General features: G+C 31.7%; 1 protein-coding gene across 1 annotated transcript in view; it reads right to left on the reverse strand.

The window, feature by feature from the left end:
- LOC123696859 overlaps window positions 1-17,116 on the reverse strand; it is a 40,952-nt gene extending 23,836 nt beyond the window's left edge. Inside the window, exon 1 of the mRNA XM_045643239.1 lies at window positions 16,858-17,116. Within this exon, the coding sequence (XP_045499195.1) occupies window positions 16,858-16,948 (91 nt within the window). The 5' untranslated portion in view covers window positions 16,949-17,116. The remainder of the gene's footprint in view (window positions 1-16,857) is intronic.
- Window positions 17,117-17,547: the final 431 nt, after the last annotated feature.

Raw genomic sequence — 17,547 nt, forward strand, 5'->3', positions numbered from 1 at the left:
CGTTATTTTTAAAAATTCAAGCAACACACGCTAGCATAATATAGACAGTAATAAGGTACTTGGAGGTGGTTAGTTGTGCACATGATTACACTACGTACATTCAGCCACATCGGTAAACATGTTTTTACAAATATTATAAACTGCATTTAAAAATAACTATCATATCATCAAATTCACATAACTACATAAAAGTGTAACAAATATGAAATAACCCACTAAAAACATTAGTTAACTATAATTATTAAAAAAATAATAGTATAATATATAATTAATAACGTTATTACTTATCTTTTACGGGGACTTATGTTGATGGAATTCCACGTATCTCGATGATTTTGTTAATGTCTCATTATATTCGAGACTAGCTGTTGCCCGCGACTTCGTCCGCGATTAGGTCGTTTTTCGTCATTCGTAGTTTAAAAAAAAATACGTGACAATTTATTTTAAAATGTTCTTAATTATAGTCTCTTATAAATTTAACTACATTAAAATTGAACACTGATAAGAAAATCTTAAAATCTGAAGAAAACATGAATGAATGTGATTTAAATTCTACATTACTTAGTAGTTAGTATCAAATAATAATCTAAATTAAATGTAGATTAACAGTTTGAGCACACCATTATAGAACATGTACCTAAGTACATATTAAATTACGTTATTTTACATAGTAACTTTACTAAAAACACGATGAATATATTTCGCGCTCGGTACCACAAACTAAGCATGTTTGTGGTACGTTGCCCGCGTCACTTGACCCCCCGCGAGTTCCCCTCCGTTGCTATGCGAAAATACATTCGTCGCCCTACTGTAGGAAAAATTGTAATACTGTGTCCTGGGCGTTATAACACGTCCAGGGAGTTCCTGAGTGCCGATATCACCATCTTGAGGAAAAGCTTCTAATGTCGATTTAAAACTGCAAACACACGAATTAACCTGTTCTAAAATTGTGAAATGAGTTCAGTTTTAAATTTGAGAAATATTGATTTCTTGTACTCCACTATTCGTTGTAGTCGAATACAAAATATATTTAAACAAACTTAGGTTGGCCTTCAGGCAAAAGGGATCCTATCAAAAGTTAAACTTGACCTTGTATCTTAAAAGTAAGCATGAACAGACCTTCTGATAATTATTGAGCACCAAAGGATCATCAAAGGTTCCGGTGTATCTTCAAACGAAAGCCGACTCCTTACTACACTTTAAAGCATTACAAAAAGAACATACTACGTTAATATCGCCTATACAGAAGATGATCTGTAATCAATTGTGTGAGCAAACCCACTTTTATATTTGTCAGACTACACCACCGAATTCGTAGATTGTTTACCTCATGACGAAATCTGTCTGCAGTAAGACGGGCCTCTCGCTATTCGTACGTTTCCAGAGACCGAATAGTTTCAATTCTTAATCTTTCATTAAACAAACTTATTAATCGTTCTTGTCTCATATAATTGTAATATTCGCGTCCCTACTCTAGTCATTGCTTATGCTCATGTTCATCTTCAAGAGATCGAATAATATTATGATGCACCCTATCATTTGTCAAACGGTCTTCATATTGAGCAAAGTTTCAGATTCTCGAGATAAAATATGACTGTCGTGATCAGCTGTGAGACGTCATACCCTCTCAGTGAAGGTTTCGGTCTCACGGGATAGTAGGGGAGACCGGGTTTGGTTGTCTCACGGGTTGGTTGTCACAGCCAGCGGTCTTAATACAAAACTGAACTATCGAATAAGTCTGTTGACCAGCGTGGCAAGAGCGATACAGTGACAACGCTGTCCCCACTTCGCGTCAGACCGCCCCGATCTGCCGTGAGGGCCTCACACGTGTTTATTGTTTTCGCACAGATTTTTTATGATATTATGAGGACCGAATATTATGCTCCTCATAACACACTGTGAACGAAACGACAGTGCGGTTTAATTCAATGCCAACACCATCAGAAAAAAGGATTATTTTTAATTGTGAAAAAATATATTATGATTTACACTATTAACACTCTTTTAACATAAAATATAAGTCTGTGAGTGTGTTAAAATAAATCCAGCTAATTACACATCAAACTTATGTTTATAATTTGGTATACGACATAAAAATATATTAATTGTCAAGCAATAATAATACAGATAAATACTGAACATAAGTATAATAGATATTAAGTAGTATTAGTTAAAATATACTTTGACTACTTTGACTGTTAGTCAAAGTTTATTTTTACTAACAACATGTAAATGAAGGAGAAATAATAATTACCAACGAACTTACCTTTTCTATAATACTTAACACGGCACATTTTTAAAATTATCTTGCTCAACTCTACTCAAAAATTTGAGGGTTTTGTTGGAACTTTAATATGTAAAAACTATGATATATCTAAACTACCATACAACTTGCATGCGGAAATGCTCATTACAATTGTGAATCTAAAGAATAACTAACAACATACTATTCAATTTTATTGAGCTGATGAATATCTTTTGCCTGGAAGAAATCACCGTCGCCTAATAAATATAATGTGTTTTCTTATAAAACCGTTACATAATTTATTTTATCTACAATACTGAAAATGATACATTTATAAAATATAAAACATATTATGTAAAATGATTAAAAATAAATAAATGAAGCAACTACGATTCAAAGAAAACATCTTTTTCAGTGTGAAAATGCTCTTAGCAATCCTGGATGATGAACTGTATATCATGTACTCTGATCCCAGTATGGTCGGTACCTCGATAGCCATAACGATAAATATTATAATCAGATAACCTAACCCAAAGTCAAAATAAAAACATTACTTGTAAAGTTGTGAGTGCAAAATTTACGTTTCATTTGGCAATAACATTTTTTTCGGTACTAAAACGTAGTAGTTTGATATATGGTTGGCTGCCCCTCCTCTCCTTCCTGAAGAATATCCTCCAAAATTTCCCGAGATACTTCCAATGATTGAACCATTGGACGTTGGACATTAACTTCAGTCAAAAATTGACGAAGCGGATGATTACTAATTTCCACTTAATCAAATCATCAATTTTCAAGTGGTGTAGTAAAAATATCAGCAGAAATCGTCTTCCAAAGGCGATATAATTTTATGAGCATTGAATCTGTTAATAAAAAAATCTAAAGTTAACTGTAAATCTATAAAAAAAGCTACTTACAAATAAAATTTTATCAAAAACTACTGTTCCCAATGCACCTCAAAATAATAAAAGAATTCATCATTTTATTATTTCATTCTAAAAGTGTAATACCTATAATACCAACAAAAAACATGAATTGCTATCATTATAAAAAATAAATACCTATAAGTAACAACTTACCTTTTGTGGGAACGCATGATGGTGAAAATTCACAAAACACGAAGATTGCATTTGATATTTTTGGTTTTATGGCATTCAATTGCTTTATAAATTAATAAAACTACATACTACATACTTTAAAAAAAAGTCGCTTTCTCTGTCCCTAAGTCCCTTTGTATGCTTAAATCTTTAAAACTTCGCAACAGATTTTGATGCAGTTCTTTTAATAGATAGATTGATTCAAGAGGAAGGTTTTAGTATATAATTTATTAGGTTTTAGACAAAGCGGACGAAGCCGCGGGCGGTAAGCTAGTAAATTTATAAAACACGAAGATTTTTAAAATTGTAACTAATGAACACAATCATTAGATTAACTGTAGATAATGGTGTCTAGTTTTAGTTTTTATTTTTTTAAAGTGAGGGTAATAAAAATCTACCCTCACTTTAAAAAAATGTAGTATATTTATTATTTACACGAAATATATCTTATAGGGAACGGAAGATATGGGTTAAAGAGTTAAATAAATAAATAACATAATTACATATATTTAAAATATTAATTTTTAACATTGTGTTCAGTAGTGTTAACATGTAAATTGATTTGATTTTTACGAAATCTCATAGATGGCGCTGTTACAAAATTAACATTATACAACTAACATTCTTTATACTATGTTTCTCTTCCCAAGTTACTTAAATGGCATAATTTATAGTGTCAATCTAGATATTGTCAAACAACATTTATATATGCGTCATTTGATTATTATTAATTTCCAATATATTTAACGTGTGTTTGATTTTTATAACACTACATAGATGGCGCTGTTTCAAATTTGTCTTTATACTGCTAAGATTCATTTAACTGTTTCTCTGCCCAAATTACGTAAATGACATAGTTTTTATTTTGTAAAGCTAGATAATAGCATGGCTTACTCGAAACCAACATTTAAACATGAGTCTTTAAATTGTACGCTGTCGTAGTACACAGAATAGGTAAGAAAAATAAAGGTTCACAGCTCCTCCCCCGAAGGTGATATCATGATAATATGTATAAACTATCCTCACCCGACCTCTAAGGAATATTCATGCAAAATTTGAAGTAAATCTATGCAGTACTTTCTGAGATTAGCTCGGAAATACATACAGACAAACAGACAAACAGACAAACAGACAAACAGACAAACAGACAAAAATTCTAAAAACTATGTTTTTGGTTTCTATATCGATTATAGATCATGGATCAAGTATTCTTTTAAAAAAATATTCAATGTACAGTTTTGACTTTCCTACGATTTTATTATATGTATAGATACCAGCTGACGCATAATACACCATGCTGTAACCAGCTGATTATTATTTTTCGTTGAGATATTGGGTTAGCTACAATTTGACAAATTTTTAGCTGAGAGGAAATGAATGAATATACTTTTTTTCTTACGTGCGTGGGAGGCTACAACCGCTCACCCCCCCAACCGAGCTCCAGCTGACGTTCACGAGGCTTCATAATACTATACTTTGATGCATTTTACTAATTACCGCTTGAGAGGAACTTGGTCATAAAATCTGCTTCTGGCTACCGGACCATAATTATTATAATCATTAATTAAAAATTAATTGCAAAACCCTTCCGGCATTCGTCATTAACATATCTAATATATAAAAATCAATGCCACTTTTCGTTGTAATTCCATAACTCGAGAACGGCTGAACCGATTTCGATAATTCTTTTTTTATTATATTCCTTGAAGTACGAGGATGGTTCTTATGTAGAGAAAACGTTAATATGTACCACGGGCGAAGCCGGGGCGGACCGCTAGTTATTATTTGAATAGATAAGATACGCGATCATTAAACAAACGTCAAAGATCTTTGTATGTCTTTAACTTATCGATTTTGAATCTATTGTTATCGTTTTAATTAGTTAGAGCTTGTTAATACAATGTCGATGATCTGCAACGTCAAATTAAAGGTCAAACTGGATGTAGAATTTACCTTGACCTAGTTAAATACTTAAATGCCAATCCATCACGTTTTATTCGATTGAATTAGACGATATTGTGCAGAGAAAGTGTTGATTCGATTTAATAATTCCAAAAATATGCACGCTATTATATTTCATATCACTGAGGCAAAGGTGTCAAAGTTGCAACAAGCAATTTGACATCTGATATCGAGTATCGGGTGTATGTTATTGGGTGATTGACTTCGACTAAATGCCATTAGATCAAGGTCTTATATATGTTTTACACGTCAGTAATTGTTAGAGGACTTTACTGCATTTTTGTTAGAGTTTTTTGTATCTTACCAAAATATGTACCTATGTACATTTTATTTTACTCTACTATAATTAATTAAACTAAATTACTTAAACCTAGGTACTTATACTAAATTTGAGTTAATATCAATAATGTCTTCCTCAATTGCTGAGAGAAGTCAAATGTGAGTAGGTAGTTCTATTTCTTCTAGCGAGAGGAAATCATTTTTTATTTATTTATAGTGCGTTATATAATCGTTGCGTCGTTTCAATTATAAAAATTAAATGAATTCTGTTTTCTTATGAACAGTCACTTAATTAAAAAAGTAATAACCAAGGTTCTCATTTATAAATGGGTATTAAGAATTAAGATTAGTATGTAGCTTCTGGTCATTTCGATATTCAATTGTCAATTGAATGAGATTTGCGAAAGTACGGTGTAGTTCATGTATTACTGGCTAACAAATAAATGGACAAGCGCGAGTCGTACTCGCGAAACTAAGAGTTCCGTGCAGAGCAACTGCAAAAATAAAATTAGTTAGGTACCCGTGAATTTATGACCGTGTTAACCGTTAATTAACCTAGATTTTTTTATTTTATGTAATTAAAGCGGCAACATACATCATGTCTGAAAATTTCAACTGTTTATCTGTCGCGGCTTATGAGTCTATGAGATACATATAGCATGGTTTCGGACGGACAGACAGACAGTCGGGCAGCGACGTTTCAGTAATAATAATATGGTTCCGTTTTACCCTTTCGGTACGGAACCCTGAAAACAAAGAAAGAATGTTACGAAACTTTATAATATCGGTCAGCTTATTGATCATAATTATTACGATTGTGCCCAACAACAGAAGACTGTTAGATTTTATAAATTGGAACGAAAGCCTATGCAACGTTTGATTGCTCATAATTTTAAATTTTAAAATTTTTTTCAGGAGTTATATTTGTTTTGTGCCTAATTCAAGCAAGAATTCTTATTAGAAAACAAAAATACGACTGCAAACTCTTTAGTTTTATATTAATAGTGTACCTAAGTGGGATTTTTTAGAATTTGCTTTTCGACTCTGCAATAAAACATGATTTATGTATGTATATCAGAATCACCGTTAAAAACTCCACCGTTAAATTATTAAATTGAACACTCTGGAAATAATTCTGATTTAAAATACCATAGGTCGGGGCAGGGCGTACCAAAGAAATATACCTACGTAGGTACAGCATACATACGTACTCTCTAAAAACATGAACATCTCGCTGATTCAGTCGGGTAAATAAGACATGTTCGTATCGACCATCAATCGCAAATACCAAAATAAAAAATGTAACATAAAAGCTCTAAGTAATTAAATCGATTACAATCGATATCAAAGCAATTAAGATCATGCATACGATGTGTCAAGGAAGCTCAGTTCAGCACAGATAACAGAAAAAATAAAAACATTTTTAATCATCGCAAGTAAAGCGGACACAAAGCGGAATACCTATAATTTTATTTTATGTAGAGATTTTCGAACAGTTTTATTAAAAGCTTTCATAATGTATTAAGTTTTTTTACAAGGACTTAAATACAGTTTTAAGGATTGCAGTCTTAAGGAAATTTTACGATTTGAAGTGAACTGCATGTTTACACTACAAATTAACATTTAAAATCATAACTATATTTACGAAATATTAAGTGCTTAATTTGTCCTAAAATGGTGCGACGTAGTTATGAGGATCAAAGGCGCCTTCATTATTTTTTTAATAAAACATGGTATATTGTGAAATATGTAAGAGCGTTGGAGATTATGAAGTCAAGCGTTAATATGTATGAAGCAATGTACTAGTTTTGGATTAGTACTAAAAATTTCTCGCAAGTGATTACGTGCATGAGTAATTGAAGCTTTTGCCCTCCGGTGACCTTTTAGTGCTTTAATTTTATAATTTAATGCAACAAAGTTAAAAGCATTTCCATTGAAAAGGTTAGTTAACTACGAAGGCGTATTTGCGTATTTTGTAATATTTCATTACACATTTTTTTTGTCTAACTTTATCATACAAAACAAACAATAATATTTAGTTTTATGTAAATCCGTGCTATGATGCGTAACGATGTGTTATTGGTAATATGCAAACATGTAACAAATTGGACGTGTACCTAAATCGAAATACACTTAAAAAACTTCTAAGTAAGTTTTCATAAATAACAGAAACACGGAACAATGCTTATCGTATCTTTTAACATTTCCGTATGATTGCGGTTAGTTTGGTTGTTATTTAATGCAAACAAAATACTAAGTTACCTAATCCTAATATACCTAATGAGAGAAACAGTTCATAATAACACATTTTCACACGAAAAAAAATAATACAGTTTACTCATAGTATTATGAGTAAACTGTATTATTTTTTTTCAACAACAATTCCATCAAAACATTATTGAATCGATAACGCTTATGATATCAACGGACAACTTTGTTTGTCATGTTTTCATAGTAATTTATTAATGCAACCTTATATCTTGCAACCTGTGTGTATGAAACACAAAAGTTTTGAGCAGTAATTAAAGATCTTAGATACTATTATGTCACAATGAAAGATACCTAATGTATTACAATTATTATGAGGCGACTATCGTAGCGACCTTAGGTATAAGGACATGAGACAACAATCAAAAACTTTAATTATATAATTTAGCATTAATGTTTTGACCTTTACTGTGTTAATTTACTTGTATACAGTAAGGTACTTGGTTTTTATTAACTTTAAGTCATATTTTTACTTGCTAGACAATTACTTCCATGTTAGAACATATTTTTGAAAATACCTAAAGAGACCTTAGATTAAAAATGTTCAGTAGCAAACTGCCATTTTTATGAAATCGATTAAATATTTGTGTTATTAAATAGTGGTTAGTGCCATCAGCCGAATGAGAAGAGGAGGAGACCTTGATTTAATTTGAATTCTTACAGAATATCGTAATACAATTTACCATACCTACATTATGATTGAAAACAAATTGTATCATAACAGTACCCAATGTTTCGCAAGTGGTGAGTTGATTGAATCAAACTATGAGGCTAATTTTGTTTAAACTGTGTTGCAAACTAAATCGAATAATATCAGTTCAAGGTCCCTCTAAAATTTGCAGCTAAACCACTTTTCTTGTTGAGTCATTGCAACGCTAGCTGCGCTATGGCGTCAATTGCTAATCATGTCAATCTTTGCTACAATTAATACATGATAGCTGAATTATAATAACAAACATATAAGTACTATAAGTTTAACGAAAAATAAAATAAAATACTATGTAGGTTCAGCAATATCATGAAGAGGGACGATTTTTTGTAACGGGAAAACATAATATTAAGTAGGTAAGTAATCGATTGCTTTTTTTTTAATTTTTAATTCATAGAAAAATGCCTATTATATTACCTATTCCTTGGAGACATTCATTTATTATTCTTGATAAAGGAGGGCGGAGTCAGGGCGTCAGGCGACTCTATAAAATAAACGTAACTTTCTACGCTATTTGTCTTTCAAGATGTCTGTAGATATGAAATGTGCATTGACCATTGTTCGTCAAATATGATATGAATAACTATGATGAATTTACATGTTGACAGATACCTACAGCATGATCTACATACAATGACATGCCGAAGTTAATATTAAAGATATAATAGTGGTTGTAATAACGTTTTAAGTTTGCAGGTCTTGTTTCAGTCCTTGTATGGGTAAGCGATTATATTTATTATGTTTACGTTTAGTTTGAGTTATAGTCTTAAAATGAAAGTTCGAAACTATTTCCACATGAAATAACACTGATAAATAAAAAAAAATGAAAAATGGTGTTCTATTTTAATGATTTGCAGCCTAATTGAATAGAATATAGGAAAATACGTTCAATTAAACCTATCACTTCATTTGATCGCATAATAAATTTTATCCGGATATGAGAGACTTCCATTGACTTAACAATACCACGAACGGCGGATTTTTCTCTTCAAGCGCATTGACATAGTTAGAACAAGTAAAGCCTGGGAAATTAAACCGACATGTTTGATGACAATGCTATTGCAGTGCCGTACAATTTTGTTGAAGGCCACAAAACGAATTGTTCTTACCGATTATACTATTCGGGACAATAGTACCCGAGGTGATAATTTTCTATTACATTTCATACGGTTAATAGTTTGTCAAATTGCAGTGATTGTCTTACGTTGGTAACATCGCGTCACGAGTTCGCTGTGTGTTGCAAAAGTTATTTAGACAATCTAAATCTATAGAATTCCGAAAATTAACATCGTTGATTTATGAAAATAATTTAAAATTAAATACGTTGGTATTAATAAAATTGGTTGGTTGCTTTACGTCTAATGTTTATACATAGGCAAATTTGGCAAATTACGTTGAAGCCTTTTTCGTTCGTGAAATTTCCGCTGATCGTAAATTTTGTATGTAGTACGTATCTAATTATATGTAAAATAGTTAGTGTAATTAATGTTAATTAATCAATTTGAATGAAACCTTGAAAGTTGTAATTCCTAACTTTTAGTCGATACAGCAAAATGTTTGTCTCTATGTTAATTAAGTGCCAAAGTTTATTTATTTGTTTAGATTATAATATTATAACACACCCACAGTTATTTAAGTCAAAGCTGTTGAATTAGAACAAATGAGATAGCTTCGCACCAAGAAAATGTATGGAAGAAAGGAAAAGATTTCAGATCAATTCATTTTCCTTATTATCCTTTTATTATACCACTGAACAGTGACCAATTTTTTTCCAGAATCCATAATGCGTCAAGAAAAAACTGCTTGGATAATCTTGATGTTCTTGGAAATGCAATAATGATGTATACAGTTTCCATTAAAAATATGTTCCATTCTTCCTGATTTTACCCTTCATTGAAACTGTACATACCAATAATAAGCTAGTTGAATTGTGGATTAGGAATAAGGAATTTCCGATGAGCCTTTAATATGAAGGACATAAGTGGTAGACAGTATTGTATGTTTTAATTACGTGAATATTTATTTCCTCGTTTACATGTGCGTTGCCACATCCTGACTAATGCATTAAATGTTTTCATATCAATAGCCTTTTATCTCTATCCCACGCAATACTACGATTACACGTCTTGCTTAACGATAATATTGTGTACATAATTGTTATGCCCATACTAATCTGACACCTCATCTATTGTAGTAAAGAAATTAATTATAATCAATTAACTATTTTATCCGCTGCAGGCTTCTGCTAGTTCTGTAGTAGGTAGATATATTTGCTTTAATCTAACAACTATAATAATTCTTTTGAGTTTCAATTTATGTATAAAGGAAAGCATTTCTTGACCGCAGATTGACCAAAAGCTGACTTTATTCTACGAAGTATAAAATTCGTTGGGTAAATATTCAAGCCATAAAAATTTTTATGTTCAAAATAAGGTGATAGCGCGGCCTTGTACACTGTAGAAGACAAACTTATTTGCCTTTTAAATCCGTGTAATGTTAACCAATACAGAGCACTTAAGCACAGATACTTTTCAACGAGACCGTTTGCGACATAGCTGGCAACAGACACACGTTGCATTGTGATCGGATGTTGCAACAAAGTGTCATACATTCAGTTCCGACATCATTCCTTGAAGACCTTTGGAGATGATTGTTCGACAATCATACATGTTCGTATTTTGACATATTATAGGACCAAAATGCTGGTGTGAAATCAGTAATCATTGCTCGAACAATGAACGGCGCATACTGAATGCATATAAATTGTAAGGACCAAAATTGTTCTGACAATTTTCCTGTTTACAACAATATTTTTTTATATGTTTCATATATAATTGTACATCACAGTATGATGCGATATAAACTTTCTTTCGTTCTTGGAATTCATTTTTGTAGCTTCAATAGCCTACAGCTACTACTTCTAACTTAAAAAACGCTACTAACCTATATACATATCTGGACTTAAAATATATCGTGAAGAAGGAATGAGAAAATCTTTCACTATATTGGATATTCTATCGTTTTCGGTAGTGACAAATACCTAATTACAAATTGAAAAACACATAAATGTGTTGGCTTATCAAAGACACTTTCGATTTTCGAACTTTCACTTTATCTGTATGTAGGGGAATGACCTTAGCTTTGACGTAAGCCCTTTCGTTAGAGGACACCATCACACACCATGGACACCGAAAGCCTTTATTTCTAATAACTTTTGCGACTTCATATAAGTCGGCTTTGCCGTAAAACCGATTATATCGTTCATTGTGAATCGTAAAATGTATCGGTACTTATATCGACGGTTGAATTTATTGCCATCTGGATCAATTAAATTTTTACGCAGCGGATTATCATAAAATGTAATGTTTAGGTTGTGCTTACGAGAAAATTTAAAGAAAAGCATAAGATATGTACTGAGCTGAGACCCTTCATCACTTATGTAAAAAGACCATTAATCTGTAACTTATCAAAACAAAAGTGAAGAAGAAGTGCAGCGCAGACCATGAAGCATACAAAAAGTCTAGCTTATGTATAAATATTGCTACAAACTTATAGAGACAAATATATACGGTAATAGAAACGTGTTAATAATAATTATAACTGATGGTAAAACCGATGGCCTTAATTTAATTGTAAACGCTATAATTTAGCAAAACAATTTTATAATGTGTCAGCTCTGGGTCACGTTCTTGATCCTCAGCCGTCTCTGTATTACACTTTGAACGCAATTTTCATCAATATTGCAGTTGATTGTATTGTTTATTATAAAACTATTCACGTGGAATATGAAGGGACGCAGATATTCTCAATTAAATCACGTAATTATGTGTTAGGATAAAATTTCCCTATAAGTTGCGATGACTTTCCTACTAGTATAATTATTATAAAATCTCCTTTCCATAAAATTAGACCCTATGCACAGTAAAAGTAAAGAATCTAAGTTAATATACAAATGACGTTATTTAGAGCAATTACATAAGAGACAAAAATAAATAATTAATATAAATGGTTTGAAAAGCTTCTAAACATTTTATGAAAATGAAGATAAGATCAGAAGCGCCGTAACTATCTCAATTATTATATAAATCATACACTGCAACGTATGTAAAGTGACCATTAATGGATTTAAAGATCCAATTGCTATAATTACCTTTATATACTTTCATTTAGAAACATAATTTTTTAAGTATTCGCTACTAAAACTGATTAGCCTTAATATATGGCATTTATGTAATCTCGATGGCATCATGACATAAGTGTAACACTATCGATAATAATTACACGTAATCAAATGTATGATAATTCCGTGCAATCATTTCTTAGAAAATACTATATTGCACAGAATTAACGAAACAAATATTGCCAATAGTGCTGCAAGTGAACCAAAAATGAAGTCGATACAATCAAAACGTACGTGACTTAATTGATTTATCGATATGTCGACGTTATCGATGCATCGGGTAAATAGCTCACCTGTTTAACGGTGGTAATGAATCATCGTGTTGTTTTTATTACTTCATAGCAACATTGGTTTATTTTACGTCATTTACATTTTTATCAAGATTTAAAATTATATCAACTCATTGTACTAATAAACAAAAGAGGAAAACGCCAGAGGTCTGATCTAATTAAAAATATAAGACTGAAATTACTGATTGATACAAACGCATAATTGCGTTTATTCAATTAATAAAAAAAAAACTTCGTTGTACGGGGTTGTAGGTCCCGTACAGAGTAAATAAAAGAATTAAGTACAATAATCGCCTTTATTGCCTTAACTCTATAATATGGTTAATGGTTATGGTCATGAGAACGCGCGATTCCTGTGGTGACCGAACGCGAACTAATGAAATGTATTAAAATGCCGCGTGTCCGCGTAAAATGCTGACAGCGCGCAATGAAGCTAATGTACGAAGACTGTACATTCGTAATAAATTTAACCAGTTTTCAGAAGGTATATTAAAGGCAAATTAAAGCTCCGGAGCTGTGTATGAAAACCAAACCGCATTTACCATACCATGTAGGTATGAGAGGGGTTCGTAAGTCGTAAACGTCAGTCACAATATAAATATTGAATTCAAGATCCTCCCAAGGGTAACGAACTGAAAGACTTAACCGCATTACGAAGCAAAAAGTAATTTCGAATACCAGTTATAAATTTAAAGAGCTTTTCCTTAAGATTCGTACATATTCAGATTTAATAGCATCATACATTTTAAAAGGCTATGAAATCGAAATTGAACGTAATGATTAAATCGATCTTTTGAACAAAACATTTTTGAGGTGTAACATGATTTTTAATTAAATATCCAAAAACATCGTCATTTCGTCGTTATACGAGAATCATATAGGGATAATTTCATAAATGAAATTATGTGTATCTGATATGATTTTATTAAACTATTAACTCTTCAGGATATACTGGCGTTTATAAGTCACTGATTGTGATTTCTTTATGCAATCAAGGCTGCATGCAATAAATAATAAAGAAGCTTTCAGTTTTTACGTAATTTTAATAACTATGCGAATTCTTTAGGGTCAGATGTTAACAAATTCTGATAAATCACGTAATCGAAGTTCATTTTTAAGGCGTTTTATCGGATGTGAAAATTGATGGCAATAAATTTTATGTGACAAGTGATGACCCGGACCAATAGATAGGGAGGCGAAGAGGGGAATTTTCTGCAATACTCGAGCGTGGCAGTTTAAGATATGAGAGATACCTTAGACCTAATAGAACAACCTTGTTAACTATTTAGCTCTTTAAGTAGTGACGCGCGCCCAGGATAGACGATCAGATTAGTAAAAAAAAATCGATAGTCTGAAATACTCGAGCGCGTCAGATTAAGATATTGGGGGTTGATTTTAGTGTTTTAAGACTAAATTTAACTAATCTGACGATAAGTCCTTGACGCCGCCAAGTTATAGGGTCGCGAACTTGTAAAAAAAAAACGTTAATCCGGCATTCTCGAGCGCGATTGTTTTTATTTTTATTTTGAAGAATATAATCTAAAACTTACTAAAAATACAAAATCTGCCGGTTTCCGCGTGACCGGAAGTCTGGAGGAGCCATTTCGTCTTCCGAAAAACGCGTTGCAGTATATAAGTCGCGAACGATACATTTTACAAAAAAAAAAGTTTGAATAAACAAAAAAGGTAATTTTATTTTACACAAAAAAGGTCTCTTTACATTTTTGTCCAAAGTTAAAACTTTTTGACTTGAAGCATCATAAAAACTCAAACTCCCGGTTTTTTGAGTATATCTCGAAAACTGAGGATGTTAAGAAAAATTGATATGAAATAACGATGATTAAAAAAAAGAAACTCTCAAACCTTTTTCGGTCAGATTAAGAGAACCCACCAACATTTTTGTCAGATTAAGAAAATATGCTTTCAGGAGACCGAGATAAACCTCCCCTATGAAAATCTGACGCGCTCGAGTATTTCAAAAGGACTTTTTTTTTCTGCATTTTCAAAAATTCATCGTAACTTATCGTCACGCCGAAATCGTCAGTTTTTTTAAGGGGAGCTTCCTTGGGGCCTACTTAACACCCCTTCCGAAAATCTGACGCGCTCGAGTAAATTTTTTTTTTGTGCATTTTTGACGAATTAATATGCCTAGCCCCACCACGCAAACCGGCAGATTAGTATACCGTTGTTATCAGAGGCACTTGGGGCATACGTAGTATGAATATCTGACGCGCTCGAGAATGCCCAAGTAACTATTTTTTTTTACATTTTTGAAAATCCGTACACGCCAAACCCACCGCTAAAATGGTTTTTACCATAGAAGCTTTTCTTTTCGAAATTATTTTATCTATCGATTTTGATAAGTCTCGACGGCGCCGTTTAATTACGCCATTTAGCTACCTCGCCTCCCTATCTACAATAAAATTGCATTTAAAAAGAGATTGAAATCGTTTTATTATAGGTGCATTAAAATATTCCGCTTTGCAATTTCCTTTTATAACTTTTGTATATAGAGAAAGGTTTTATTTGTTTTTTTTTTGTATTTCCAATACCTGAACAAATAGGTAGTGGAAAAATCTCACTGACTATTTCTAAATGTTTTTAGAAGAGTTCTTTTGGATGTCAAGGAAGGAAGGTGCAATTCCTCCATCGAAAAAGTTTAATGAATATTTAATTAGGATTCCTAAAGCTCTAAATCATTTTCGGCTAATGTGTTCTTAGGAAGTGAGGGGTTCCGTTCCATAACGACATATTGAACAATGCTTTAAAAATTAACTAAGTAGTTGTGAGCATTACCTTGGCTTCCATTGTTACCGGTTCAAGCAATTAGGCAACGCTAGGAACGAGGGAAAACCTTGGCTAGTGAAAACTTTATGCGTAATTTGTTAACTGCTATGCATAATGTTTTAAATTTGTAGCAAATAAAGGTAGCCTTCAGTTTACGTCAACTTGTTGCAATTTTTTTTACATAAATGAACTCGAAGATTGTTAAATAAATAGTTACAATTATTAATTATTTTTGTAGACGATTAATAAGGTTTTGAGCACGTATTCGTATATTTTTTAAGGATTTAGGTATGCACTAGTGGACGGTCCTGATTTTGGTCACGTTTATTTATATTTCTTTAAGCTAACCAAAGCAAAGTTATTAGTTATAATAAAGAATCTTTAAGTGAAAATTATTACTAGATATTAGTTGCGATATTAATTATTATTGTCAAGGCTGATCCGGAAAAAGTAACATTAAACTGTCTTTTAAAATTAGTATTTATTAAAAAAATGACCTTTATCAATTATTTCATAAATCTTGAATGGAAAACGATAGTTGAACGATTTCAACGAACAGTTTAACAGGCCATAAAATCGTAATATAGTATAACGTGGTTTCAGTAGGTCATTGTCATTGACAGGCCCACAGCGACAGATTTCGTTCGCGTGAAATTAACTTGCGCTGTAGTAATTCTTGCAAATTTAACCCCTTTGCGACACTTTGTGCAATTATTTTTACGATCGCAACGGCTTATTGTTAATTTATTAAATATTATAAGGTAATATCGATTTCATATTTTTTGTGATGTTATATTTTTTATTAAGTTATATGTATTTCTCACTAAATAAATAATGATATAATTACATAAACTATTATTTAATAAATTAAAATAATATATAAAAAATGTTGAAAAGTATGAATTAATTATGAATGAACAAAAAATGTACAATAGGCAATTAAAATGTGAATAAAAAATGCATTTTTATTATTTTAATTTTACTTTTTACTACTAGGTACAATAATGCTAATTATTTTTTAAATAAATATTATAATACCATACCATCGATCTTTTCGCTTTTCTCCTTAACGGGAACAGCTGTTATTGCAGAAATCAGAAGAAACGAGGCCACAATCCTGACACTGACACTCATTTTTGCAATGTTTTTTTTGAGATTTTTTTTTTAATTTTTTTCTCTTATTATCTTTGAATGTTAGTACACGAGGACGCAACTATATTCCGCGGGAAGCCGGTAAAATTTGCGTCGACACCAGCGTGCAGCAGCGTCGGCTGTCAACTGCGGGCTACACCAGTATGCGGCGACTTTCTATCAGCTGACGGTGTGCGGACGCAATGCACCCGTATCGTACTGTTATCAATTATTATCATACATTCTTTGTTTGCGCGGGAAATGGAATTTGTGTGAGCTTATGGATGTTATCTATCTGGTATACCTGGCCTGGGAGCCTTATCCCTTGTTCTATTTATAAGGCAAAAACTACTTATAGATTTTTTTCCAAATATGCAAAAAATTAAATTTAAAAAGTAAGCAGTACATATATTTCGAACATATACTTTTCAATATGTTCTGTAATCTAGAGCACTAAAATGTCTATATAAAAATTTGTATGTTAAAAATTTTAATGAATTAAATTTTTCACAATAGGGTTAAACCATAGGTTAAACGAAACAAAAATCATTAATAGTATCATTAAATTATTAAATCGTTTTTTTTTTCAACTTAAATTATTG

The sequence above is a fragment of the Colias croceus genome, chromosome 13 (assembly GCF_905220415.1).
Source record: "Colias croceus chromosome 13, ilColCroc2.1".
NCBI lineage: Eukaryota > Metazoa > Arthropoda > Insecta > Lepidoptera > Pieridae > Colias > Colias croceus.